Source organism: Panthera pardus, unplaced genomic scaffold, assembly GCF_024362965.1.
Source record: "Panthera pardus isolate Hobbes unplaced genomic scaffold, ASM2436296v1 HiC_scaffold_20, whole genome shotgun sequence".
NCBI classification, from domain to species: domain Eukaryota; kingdom Metazoa; phylum Chordata; class Mammalia; order Carnivora; family Felidae; genus Panthera; species Panthera pardus.
Window position 1 is genome coordinate 55,905,582 of NW_026526766.1, and position 11,902 is coordinate 55,917,483.

Genomic DNA, 11,902 nt, shown 5'->3' on the forward strand with positions numbered 1-11,902 from the left:
AAGACCTAAAGGAATGAAGCTATAATGGTAGTTATTTGATGGTAGAATTTCAATTGAAATACTTGTGCTGATATGTATGAGACCTCAGGTGGGACCCCCATGTTTGGGGAACAGAGGATTACATCTCCATTGGTTCAGACTGTGGCCCAACCTGTCCCTTTTTTTCTAGAGGAAGGCTGTGCCAGCCCTGCTGCTGCCCCCTTGAGGCTGTGCTATAGATGCCCTGTGAGACCTGCTCTGTGCCTTTCTGGAATTCTACTCCTTTCCCTTCCCTTCCCCTCCCAATCCACCTCCTACTCAGGACTGTGTAATAGGAAGATCTCAACTGACAGCCTGAGGAGGGAAAAGGGCGATAGGGAGGGAGGGAAAAACACAAGGATACAGAGTACAGAGGCACAATTTCTTCCTATTCTTTAGACTGGGGACTCCTAGGGACAGGACCTCCTCTTCTGTGTTTTCCCATTCCTCATCCAACCCCAAGCCCAGCCAAGCTCAGGGTTTGCAACTTAAGGTCATGAATTCTCCCCTTCCCTAATGGGTGGAGGAGTCAAAAGGCACAAATCTCCAGTTACAAAATTACTAAGTCATGGGGATGTAATATACAGCATGGTGGCTATTAACAAAACTATATTGCATATTTGAAAGTAGCAAGGTGGGGCACCTGGGTGGCTCAGTCAGTTAAGCGTCCGACTTCAGCTCAGGTCATGATCTCACAGTCCATGAGTTTGAGCCCCACGTCAGGGTCTGTGCTGACAGCTCAGAGCCTGGAGCCTGCTTCGGATTCTGTGTCTCTTTCTCTCTGCCCCTCCCCTGCTCATGCTCTGTCTCTCTCTGTCTCAAAAATAAATAAAAACATTAAAAAAATTTTTAATAAAAAAATTTAAAAAAGAAAGTAGCAAAGAGAGGAGATCTCGAATGTTCTCACTGCAAGAAAAATATTTGATAGTATATATGGTGTATTGATACACCATATCTGTATGGTGACAGATGTTAACTGGACTTACAGCAGTGATCATTTTGCAATATATACAAATATCCAATCATTACATTGTATACCTGAAACTAATACCTGAAAAATATAATGTTTTGTCAATTATATCTCAATATAAAAAAAGAGGTCAGCCTCCGTTTCCCCCTATATTCCATCAAAATGGTAAAGTGCATTGAATAAAAAAAAAGATTCTCCCCTCCCTTCAGACTGCTGGAAAAATCCATGGGCATGAAGTAAATGGCTAACCTTAAGATAAAAACCAGGTTGTTCCTTGGGAACAGGGGTGTGTGCCAGAGAGGGGAGGGTGTCAGCAGAAGTCCCGCTGAGTCGGACAATAGCAGGAAAGGAAATTACCCAGTTGCCTCTGTGGTTTTCTTCAAGGCTGGGTGGAGGCAGGCCTCCCCTCTCAGGGATGGGCTGTGCAGCTGTTCCCAGAACAGAAGGTAATATTTCTTCAAATGCTTTTCAAAATATATTCATAAGTATGTGTGTGTGAATAAAATAGAAACAGAGATGTGAGAAATATTCAGAAAGTAGAGGCCTTGAACATCAGAGCTTGGATATTTTCCTCAGTGATTTGATTGAATTTCAAAAAGATTTCCTTAGCTGCTATGTGGATTAGATTGAAGGGTCCAAGAGTGAAAAAAGGAGGTCACTGCAGTGGTCCAGGCTAAAATTAATATGATCTGTTGTGGGCTAGTGGCCAAGGGATGGAGCATTGGCCTTGGGCTTGAGGAGGGGAGAAGCGATCAGAAACTTGGTGAGGGGAACCAGCAGAAGACTTGCTCTGGAGCCAGCCAGAGTGAGATACACCTTACCCAAATCTTGGGGAACAAGGGCAAAGACCCTCAGAAATCTCACATCTTGGGCTTGACTAGGGTTCAGCTGATTCATATGGTATTAGAAAGGAGACTAAGACAGACTCTCAGGGTGTATGGGGTTACAGAATGGGGGCATTAGGCCCCGGTCCCAGATCTCCTACAGTGGCCACTCTGTCCCCATCCATTACCTCTGGAGGAGTTCCCCATTCCTGAATATTAGCCCCCACCAGCCAGCTCAGAGGTATAGGGAGGCCAATTAGGAATTCTGGTCATACAAGGCTGCTGGAAGTTCCATGGAGTAAGGACAGCCACCGCCACCAGATATGCAGAGAAACATAAGTTGGAAATGCACAAGAGGATGGGGAGGGATGGGGTGCAGGACAAGGCTGGAAGGGGCCAAAAGAAGGGTAGAGGTGGCTTCCAACTCAGTTCCCTCACCTTCCCCTATCTCCCAAGATCTAGCTCTTTCTCATGGCTCCTGCAATTCTGGTCTTCCACCCCCTTCTTGAATCTCTCTGTTTTGGTATCAGTGGGGAAGGGAAAACACTTCTTGACCCAGTAACAGTGGGTGGCAGCTTCAGAAATATACATTTTGGCTGGCTTCCGATCCTTGGTAGTATACAGGCCAGTGCTAGACCATGCTGATGAAAGGTGGGTAGGAGATTCTAGGCATTTGGATGCAGAACACCACATTCCAGTCTAGTCTTGGTTACTAATCTTCTGCCAATACCCTCCTCTCTCAGTGCTTCAGTTTGTTCATCTGTGCTTTTGTGATTAATGAAAATGGCAAAAGCCTGGCCAGAAACCAGATCACAAGCCAAGGGCCAGTGTGCTGGAATTTGGCCAGAAAAGGGCACTCTTCCCTTTGGCCCTGTCCCAGCACACAGTGAATGCTCAGTGAGTACGGTTTGCCCCCTCCCCCATCTAGGCTGTAAGACACTAAGACCCTGCTGCCCACCCTTACCGCCCTTCTGAAGGGTGTATGCCTCCTCCTCCATGCCAGATTACTTAGGCCTTACAGATTGTTTTATCCTTCCCCATGCCATCTTAGCACACACTGCTTCATGTTGGGCTGTCCACTGGAACTTTCTGCAACTATAATATGTCCTGTCCAATATGTTAGCCACTCACTAGTTACACATGGCTTTTGAACACTTGAAATGTGGCTAGTGTGCCTGAAGAACTGTATTTTTAATTTTATTTCATTTTAGTTGATTTTAAAATTAAATTTAAGAAGGCACATGTGGGTAGTAGCTACCACATGGACAGCATAGGTTCTAGGCAGGCTTTTTTGTTTGTTTCTTGTTTAGTGTCCCTTGTTTAAAAGAAGAGTTGATAGGAGTTACCATTTATTGAGCACTTACTCTTTGCCAATTTTTGCATAAGTGCTTTACAGGTACATCTCAATGAATCCTAGAAATTCCATTCAAAAGATGAACAAACCATGGCTGAAGAGGTTAGTTAAACTGGCTTCAGATTGCAAAGAAAGTTGGAGGGCCATTCAAGTGTGAGTCATGCTCTCCAGCCACTTAGGGAACCTTCCAGGACCCAGCCTGGGTGTTCTGCTTCTACAGACCTAAAAGAAGTAAGCTAAAGATGGTTGCTGGGGCCCCAGGAGTTTCATCACTGAGTACTGATGGATGGATGCTCTTGACAAAAAGGAGAAGGAAGTTCATTCACATACTCCCCATCTCCTGGGGACACAGGAATCCTGGCTCCTGACATCCCACTTTCAGATATCTCTCCTCTTGCTTTTCTCCTGGACCACAGTGCCCTTTGGGTCACAAACTGAGAGCTCAACTGGGTGCTATGTGCAAATGTTTGGGAAACAGTCAGGCCCAGAGGAAGCCAGTTGGGTTGGGAGCTGGGGCCTAGAAAAATCCTTGTTTTTATGCAGTAAAACCCCACAGCAACAAAAACCAAGAAATAGTATAATAGCTACCTTTTATTGAGCACCTACTTGTGCCAGGCACTTTACATACATCTGTACTTATAATTCCCACAATATCCTGGGAGGTAGGCATTATCATCACCATTTTACATATGAGGAAACTGAGGTTCAATAAGTATAAGCAGCTTGCTTAAAATCACACAGCTTATAGACAAGTGGTAAAATCAGCACTCAAGATAGACATCTGTGAGTGCCCCCAAACTTTCACTAGGCATTCTTCACACTGGGGAAATAGAGGGGGTAGAGGAGTGGACAAAAGGATGCATTCTTTAGGAGTTGAGGGAAGCTGAGCCCTGCCCTGTTTCCTACCTCCCTGCTCTGGCAAGCCACTTCTTCAGACTCAGCTGCAAAGTCAGGGAGATTTACTCTGGCTGAGGTTGCTCTTCTTAGAAAGGGAAAACGGCTGAAATGAAACACCTTACCCTGTATGTGTATTTACAGGTGTCGATGTGCGAATGTAGTTCACGTGCCAAAGCACACCACATCAGAAAAAGAACACTGCTCGCTCCCTTTGACGCCACACCCCTGCCATGTATGCAGGAAGTGAGGCAGCTGAGAAATCTTGAAAGCGCTATTTATTTCCTGCTATAGTCCCAGAGACATCAACCAGGAGAGGGCCAGATCAACAATCAAAACCTCAAATTTGCTTCCTGTCCCCTCCTTCCAGGCTCATCCAGCTTCAGAAGTATTGTGTTCATTCTATAGATCCAGGAACACATGGTGCCTCTCTCTCTCTCTCTCTCTCTCTCTCACACACACACACACACACACACAGGTTCTTGAGTTAAGGCACCAAGTTGGGCCTGCATGGCCTTGCAAGTCCTTGCCCATTAGGCCATGGCCCTGGTCCAGGGCTGAGCCCATGTGTTTACATAGATGGGTAAGTGCAGCATTAGGAGTCTCTTCACAAGTGAGGGACAACAATGATGGCTCAGTGCTGTGCCCAGTCCTTCTATCCTCTGGGATGGGACCTCCATCCTCCTTGTCTGTTGGCCAGACACCTCCATCCCATCTCCTTAGCTGGGGTAGGACCAGGTCAATACACTTCAGGCAAGTGCTGGGAACTCGGGGCCTGGCTTCCAACACCAAGAATGTGCCTTTCTAAGTGTGGCAGGGAGCTATTTGGGGACATTAAAAGGATTAAGTCCCAACCTCAGAAGGACAAAGATGGCCATTCAGGCCAGGACGGACAGTAAGGTTTCTCTCTGTGCTTTTAAAACACAATCATGTGTAATAGGAAGATAGCTGGCATTTTACCTCAGAGTTCTCTCGCTCCCACCTCAGAAAGAGGTTTCTGCAGACTGCAGTGAGCATGGAGGGAAAGAGTGTCTTTAGGATTGTGCGTTGAAATGGGAAGTTGCTTCAGCGCCCCCTCACCTGGCCCTGCAGGAGCTGGCTAGAGCACATTTATGTCAGCACCCACTTAGTGGGAACTGCAGAGGTGGGACCTTCCTGGAGATGCACGGTGTGGTTGTGATGGAGGGTTAAACACCTGCATGAAGACAGAGGTTAGGGCTGTGGGATTCCTGGGTCCTGGGTTGGGTCAGGATGCCCAGATGAAGTAGGCAACCTCATCCAGGTCCACGGGGTAATCAGTAAGCAGCACTGGGGTTTTGTCAAAAAGCTCGCCCTTATAGCTGCGCCACTTGCCTGCAGGCAGGTAGACATCTCGCTCCTGCTTGCCTGGCTCCAGTACTGGAGCCACCAGCAGCGTGTCTCCGATAAGGAACTGCGAGTCGATGCGGTGTGCTGTCTCATCGCCTGGCGCAATCCACCAGAGGGGGCGCACGATGGGGTCACCTGTGTCGGTGACCTCACCAGCCAGCTCAAGCAATAGCGGCGCTACGAGTGAGGCCCTAAGCGCTGCAAACTTGTGCGCGATAGCCACCACTTCGGCGTCATATTGCCAAGGTGGGACTGAGAACTGCATAGCGGGCATGAAGGCGGCCACCTCCAGCCAGCGAACATATAGCTCACGCTCCGGCACTTCGCTACCACCCACTGTGCGCTCAGACACTGCATTTCCACCCACCATATCAGGCAGGATGAATGGGTAGCCCAGCATGCTGACGGTGAGCACCGCGGGGATGAGCGAGCGCAGCCCCAGATCATAGCCCCACACCGAGTCGCGGTCCACTAGACGGAAGAAGCACGAGATGTTCTGTGACTGGTAGCCCACGCGAACCTCTGCCAGAGAGAAGAAGGGCAGCGCCATTTCAGTGTAGCGTCGGCTCCATATGCTGGGGTCTGACAGCGGCCTGTAGGTGCTAAAGTCCCGTGGCAAATAGCTGACCTCTCCTGCATCAAACTTGAAGGAAGCCACAGCATAGCGGGAGCGCAGCCGCCGCAGGTGTCCCTGGAACCAGTCACGAGCCTCTGGGCGTGTGAAGTCCAGCACCGCGCCGATGCCATTCCACCAGCGCACAAGCGCGGGCAGCCGGCCAGTGGGTTCGCGTACGAACAGCTCGCGTTCTACACCCTCACCAAAGCACGATGAGTTGTAGTTCACAAACGGGTGAACCCAGAGCGTGACGCGAAAGCCGGCGTCACGCAGACGGCGAAACATGTCAGTGGCATTGGGGAACTTGGCCTCGTCGAAGTCGAAGTCTCCATAGGCAGGTGTGTACATGTCATCTATTTCCAGGTGGCTGCTGTTGAATCGGTGCTGGCGGATCTGCTGGGCGAAACGCTGCACTTTGTCCTGGTTCACGGCACGCCCATACAGCACCCACGTGGACCAGATGGGGTCCCTGAAGGCCTCGGGTGCTGGCACCCTTGACGGTTTGTTGAAATAGCGTCGAACCATGTATTTGTGGATTGAAGTAACATCAGAGCCGACACACACACGGTAGCTGAGCTCTGGTGCTGCGGAGCGGCCAGCAGGTGGCTTGTAGGGCGTGTCATGGTAGCGGGCCTGCAGCCGCAGCGAGCGTTCGGTGCTGTTCCAGCCCAGGTGGAAGGGCACTGAGTCGTTGACTTTGATGGCAGCTGCACGCGATGACAGCCAGTAACGTTCGAGGATGCCTCCGAATGCGGCGTCAGAGGAGTAGACATCACTGGTGACGAAGGGCTGTGGCTCCTGCTGGCCATCCAGGCGGATAGGCCAGTGCTGGGTCCTCATCTCAGCACCGCCGTACCAGTGTGCCGCTGCATCGCCCAGGAACATGGCGTGTTCCACCGCGCGCCCTGGAGCTGCCTCCTCCCAGCGCACACGGTAGCACATGACCGTGTCCTTGGGCCTTACAGTCTGGATAAAGAAGTGCAGCGGGCGCCCATCTGCTGTGCGAGAACAGCCGAGCAGGGCACCGTCGCGGCTGCAGGAGTCAAGGTCCAGCATGCCTGAGCGGAAGGCCAGTCGGAAGACTTGCTCACCCTTCTGGTTGCGGATGGAGAAGCCGCCTCGATTGAGGTCCAGCAGCTCCGCACGCAGGCGTTCTGCTTTGCGTAAAGAGGCACTGTAGTAGCACCAGGCCACCACTGCCGCCAACACCAGCAGCAGCCCCAGCACCGCAGAGCCTAGCAGTGGTTTCAGCTCTTTGGACGGCTTGGGCTTGGCAGGCGAGAAGTTATCAGGCAAGAAGGTGTACATAGCTGCGCCTGCGGTGGCCTTGGGACTCTTATGGTCTGTGTGGCTCCCAGGGCGGCGGCGGGGATAGGCTTGGCTCTTCTCCTGAGGGTTCTGGGGCATCAGCCCCCAGTTATGGAAGGAGTGGGCAGTAGGACCACCCAACAAAGCGCATCTGAACCCGGCCTGCCTGATTCTGGAAGGGGAAAGAGAGAAGTAGAACTGAGCTTTCTCATTCCATAGTATCTCCCTTTGCTGCAGCAAGAAAGAAGAGGTGTATACTTTGGAGAGGTTGTATTACTGGGATGTAAGGTCTGGGACTAAAGGCTTGACCCTTAACAGAACCATCTGTCTGTATCTTACCCACTCTTTCTCATGAGCCCAGTTTTTGACAAAATTAGTCAGGACTCTGAATGGGGAGGGGCAGATGGCATACATCCCCATTTCCCTGGTGGAAGAACAAACCCAGGCAGGGTCAGGGAGCTGTCTAGACTCACAGAATTAGTCAGGCCTCCCTGGATCACACATGGATGCAGTTCAGGCTGAAGAGAAGAGGAGGGATCTGGAGAGCGCCATGGTGGGAGAGGGAAGATAATCCAACCAGCTCCTTCAGACCTTTAACTGGGCAGTAGGCTGGCTTTCCTGTCCCCAGAGGGGGAGAGGAGAGAAGGGGGAACATCTCAGGCATGGAATTTAATCTTGAGTCAAAAGTCAGATTAAATCTAGAGATTAGAGAAGATACCCAAAGCCAGCCTCGGTCTTGGGCCTGCTTTGGAGAGAGGCAGGGTTGAGTCTGGACATTAGGGCTGGGGTAAAGAGTCTTGCCTGGGGGCCATGGTGACTTCTCAGACCACCCTTTCTTTGCTCTCTCAAATTCCACCCTGTTCTCAGTAATTGATCACCAAGTCCATTTCTCTGCCAACCTTCCTGCTCTCTCCTCCTGGCAACACATCTGTTGGCCAGCTACCTCCTGGATGTGTCTCTACCACTCACTGACTCTCCTGCTGCCCTTGCCCTAGTTTGGGCACTGTCATTTCTCCCCTGTATCATTGCAGTACTTTCCCCCTAGACCTCCCTGCTTCCAACTTCTTCTTCCCCCAATGCCTTCTGCTTACAGCAACCATGGTGATCTTCTTAAAGCACTTATGAGACTATATCTCCTCCTAGTTTAGAGAGCTGCTCATGACCCCCAGGATTAAATTCAGAAGTGTAAACTTTGCAATCAAGAGTTAAGGCATGTCATGGTCTCATCTGCTTTCTGATTCCATTTCCAGGCAGGCCTATCCTGTGACCACCAAACTCATTCCTTTCCTAATCTAAATCCTTCAGCCATATGCCCTAGGAAGTTTTGCCTAGCCACACTGGGCCAATGTCTCTCCTTCACCTATCAGACACCCCCTACTGCACTACATACACTCTCATACAGTGTATGCTAAACACACAGATATGACTGCAAAAAAAAAAAAAAAAAACAAACAAACAAAACCACCAAAAACCAACCAAACAAACAAAACCCATAGACTTGGGGGGAGGTGTGTGTCCCAATCTGCTACTCAAGGCCACTGACCCTTCCTATCTCATCCCTCAGGGCAGAGTTCAACAAAGACATAGCACCAGCTAGGTGCACACACGACATACACAGTGCCAGCCGGCTGCCCACCTGTTCCAGCTGGGAGGAAGTAGAGAGGGAGACTGGCAAATAGTAATTAGTCTCCTCCCAGATGCCAGTGTCTGTCTCAAAGTCCTCAGCTATTTCCAAGGAGATGCCAGAACTGCTCAGGGTCCTCAACTCCCCCACCTCTCCCATGAAGAAACTGTCAAGAATGACAGGTACAGACCAGAATTTGATCCCAGATGTCAATATATAGCTCCTTACAATCTCCCCTCCCCTCCAGTGAGGTGTTGTCTCAGGACCTCATTCTCTGTGCTCCCTCCCCCCAACTCCCTAAGCTGGTCAGTTCCAGCTGGTCTGGAACAGCCTCTTACTCTCTTTCTCTCATCCCACACAACTTAGCTTTCAAAACTTCCCCACACCAATATGGACTTCCCTTCCTGTAGGAACAGGTTAGAAAAGCCCTCCTGGAGAATGAACACAGTAGCCTTTAACTGATGCCCTCAAGCTAAGCAAAACCCAAAGAAGTACCTGCTGTACATTTATATTCATTCATTCATTCATTCATTCATTCAGGACAATCAAGGCCCCCTTCTGGGCACTGAGGGAATAAGGGGAAAGGGTCCATATCTGAAGAGGACAGAGAACAGGGTGAGGGCATCCTCAAAACTTTCATATTAAATCAGCCTATCTCATTACACCTGGAGGCATAGAAAGGCCACCAAGATGACCTCAAAAGCCCTTTCCAACAGGTTCTGAGAATCTTAATGTTCTAGGATTCCAAGGGCTTTTTTTTTTTTTGTGAAGGACAGGAACCCACAGGCCTAGGAACCCACTCCATGCAGGCCCTGTAATGGTCTCCCAAATGCCACCACAGCATCCAACTCTAACAATAATACTGAACAAGAAGTATAGCTATAGTGCCTATTCTACAGATGAAGAAACTTGCCCAAACAGAAGAAAGAACTTGTTTGAAGTCACCAGGTAGCAAGGTTGCCTAATCCAAAATCCCAGCTTAACCCTCCACAGCATAATTTTCAAGAGATGGGAGATAATGGTCCGACTGGCTGTCTGAATGCAGCAGAGGAAAGGAGCTTTGTGGGCCAGAGGGTGGGACAGGCTCCCACCCACTCAGGTGAGTGTGTGCATAGTGAAGCCTATCTTCTCAAGGACTGATGCTGCTGCTTGCTCCAGGAAGGCTACTTGGGGGTAGGAAAGGGGCAATTTTAATGGCATCTGGTATCGGGACTGTGGAGGAGGAACTATGGTTCCTGTGTTAACAGCGTTAGAGACCCCTGTAATCTGCCGCCTCCGCCATCTGGCCAACCACAGGCTAATGCCAGCAGGTGGGGTCTGATCTAGCCAAGCCTTTCCCCACTTGACACTCAACCTCAGTCTTGGCCGCCGGCCCTTGGCCGGATCTGAGGGGGAGGGCCCGGCCTGGCCCCAAAGAAAGGAGGGCATGCCAAGTTGAGTCGTTTGCCCAACATAATTCCATGGGGGGGGGGGGGGGGGCTTGGGGGAGGAATGTCAAAGGCAACTCGATCCCGCCCATCTCCTTGCCCTCCTCAATGACAGGATCCGAAGGGATCGAGTGACTGCGCCTACAGCTTGGAATACTCCAACCCCACCCCAGCGCTACAGCTACAGTGCCCGAAGGGACAGAATGAGGTCTAGGGGCCAGCCTCCCGCTGGGAACCGCGGCTTGAGAAGGGGCCCAAGTGTCCAGACTCGCACCCCCTACTCATTAGTAGGAGCTAAAGTTCAGGAAGTGTGCTTCCTCAACACCCCCCAAAGTCCCACCGCTGGGCTCACTCACGGCAGTGACCCCAGAAGTGGGGGTGAAGGGAGGCTCCCGAAGATTCCCTCCACGCTAGCCGGAGTTGGGCTCCCACGGCACAGCGCGGGGCTCTGCTAAGCTGGGAAACAGCTGAGGCCCTCCTCGGGACCCGCCCTCTTCCTGCTCGGCCACGCCCCGGTCGTTCCGTTTCATTTCGGGCTTCGGAGTCCAGCCCCGCCCCTGGTGCTCGATCCCTCTGCCCACATTGTCACGCGGACCTAAGGCCCCACCCCTTAGCCCCCACCTTTCTTCTGCTGTTTTGTGCCCACCTCCGCGCGACTCTGGAGGGCCACCAGCCGGAGGTCTCCCGGCTCCGCCCCCTGCCTTCAGGCCCGCCCCCGCCGGGCAGTTGCTTACCGCATTCAGGCGGGGCTCTGCCCTAGGCCTTCTGGGAAATGTAGTTCTGGAGGAAGGAAGGAGCAGTTGTAGACTTAGGATTCTTGCACTTCTAGGCTAAATTTGGGATGTGTATGAGGAGAAACGAGCCACAGGGTAAAGGGGCAGGGTTGGCTCTTGGGATTCCTTCCCCTCCAGATTTGGGCAGGTGGAGGCCATCTCGGTATAACGCTCTCACTAGCTCTCCATGTGGAAAAAATTTCCCATATGGAAACAATTCATATAGAAAAAGGGTAGCGGAGTTCCGGGAGGATCTCAGAGGCTCGGTGCAGGACGGATCCTATTAAGAACCCAACGGGAGGAGGTTAGTTCCACCAGCCGGGAGGCCCAAGTTGTTGGTTCCCACCGGACCAGTAGTTTCTGAGGTTGGGGACATCGGGATTTTGCAATTCCCCCTCTGCCCTCTCCCGCCCCCCGACACCCCGTGGTAGCAGCCGTTAGAAATGACCGTGCTGTGAGGTGATGGACGTGACCCGCCATACCCCTGCTTCGAGGAGTTGGGTGCAAAAATGCTAAAGATCCCAGAGATTCCAGAACACCCCACCCCTTACTTCTAGAGGGACAGAGAAACAGGGCTTTGCTTTGTAGTTTGAAATTTCTTAGTCATGAAACCCTCTAATGTTATGTTTTGGACCTTTGGACTTGGGTAAGGCAGGGCAGTAAGGGTGTCTGGACATAGACTTTTGGGGGACTGTGATGGAGACTCTGGGAGAAGAGATCAAGAGC

General features: G+C 51.1%; 1 protein-coding gene across 3 annotated transcripts; it reads right to left on the reverse strand.

Moving 5' to 3' along the window:
* Nucleotides 1-3,739: 3,739 nt before the first annotated feature.
* Nucleotides 3,740-11,054, reverse strand: MYORG (myogenesis regulating glycosidase (putative)). 3 transcript variants are annotated; one of them, XM_019424117.2, is made up of 3 exons: nucleotides 10,760-11,054; nucleotides 7,826-7,970; nucleotides 3,740-7,524 (listed from the first exon to the last, which is right to left on the reverse strand). In XM_019424117.2, exon 3 carries the CDS (start codon nucleotides 7,449-7,451, stop codon nucleotides 5,307-5,309), a length of 2,145 nt encoding a protein of 714 aa, XP_019279662.1. In that variant the 5' UTR covers nucleotides 7,452-7,524; nucleotides 7,826-7,970; nucleotides 10,760-11,054; the 3' UTR covers nucleotides 3,740-5,306. The 3 variants fall into 3 exon arrangements, with proteins under 3 accessions (XP_019279662.1, XP_053764034.1, XP_019279663.1); XM_053908059.1 differs by lacking the exon at nucleotides 10,760-11,054 and adding an exon at nucleotides 8,989-9,706; XM_019424118.2 differs by lacking the exon at nucleotides 7,826-7,970.
* Between the last annotated feature and the right edge of the window lie 848 nt (nucleotides 11,055-11,902).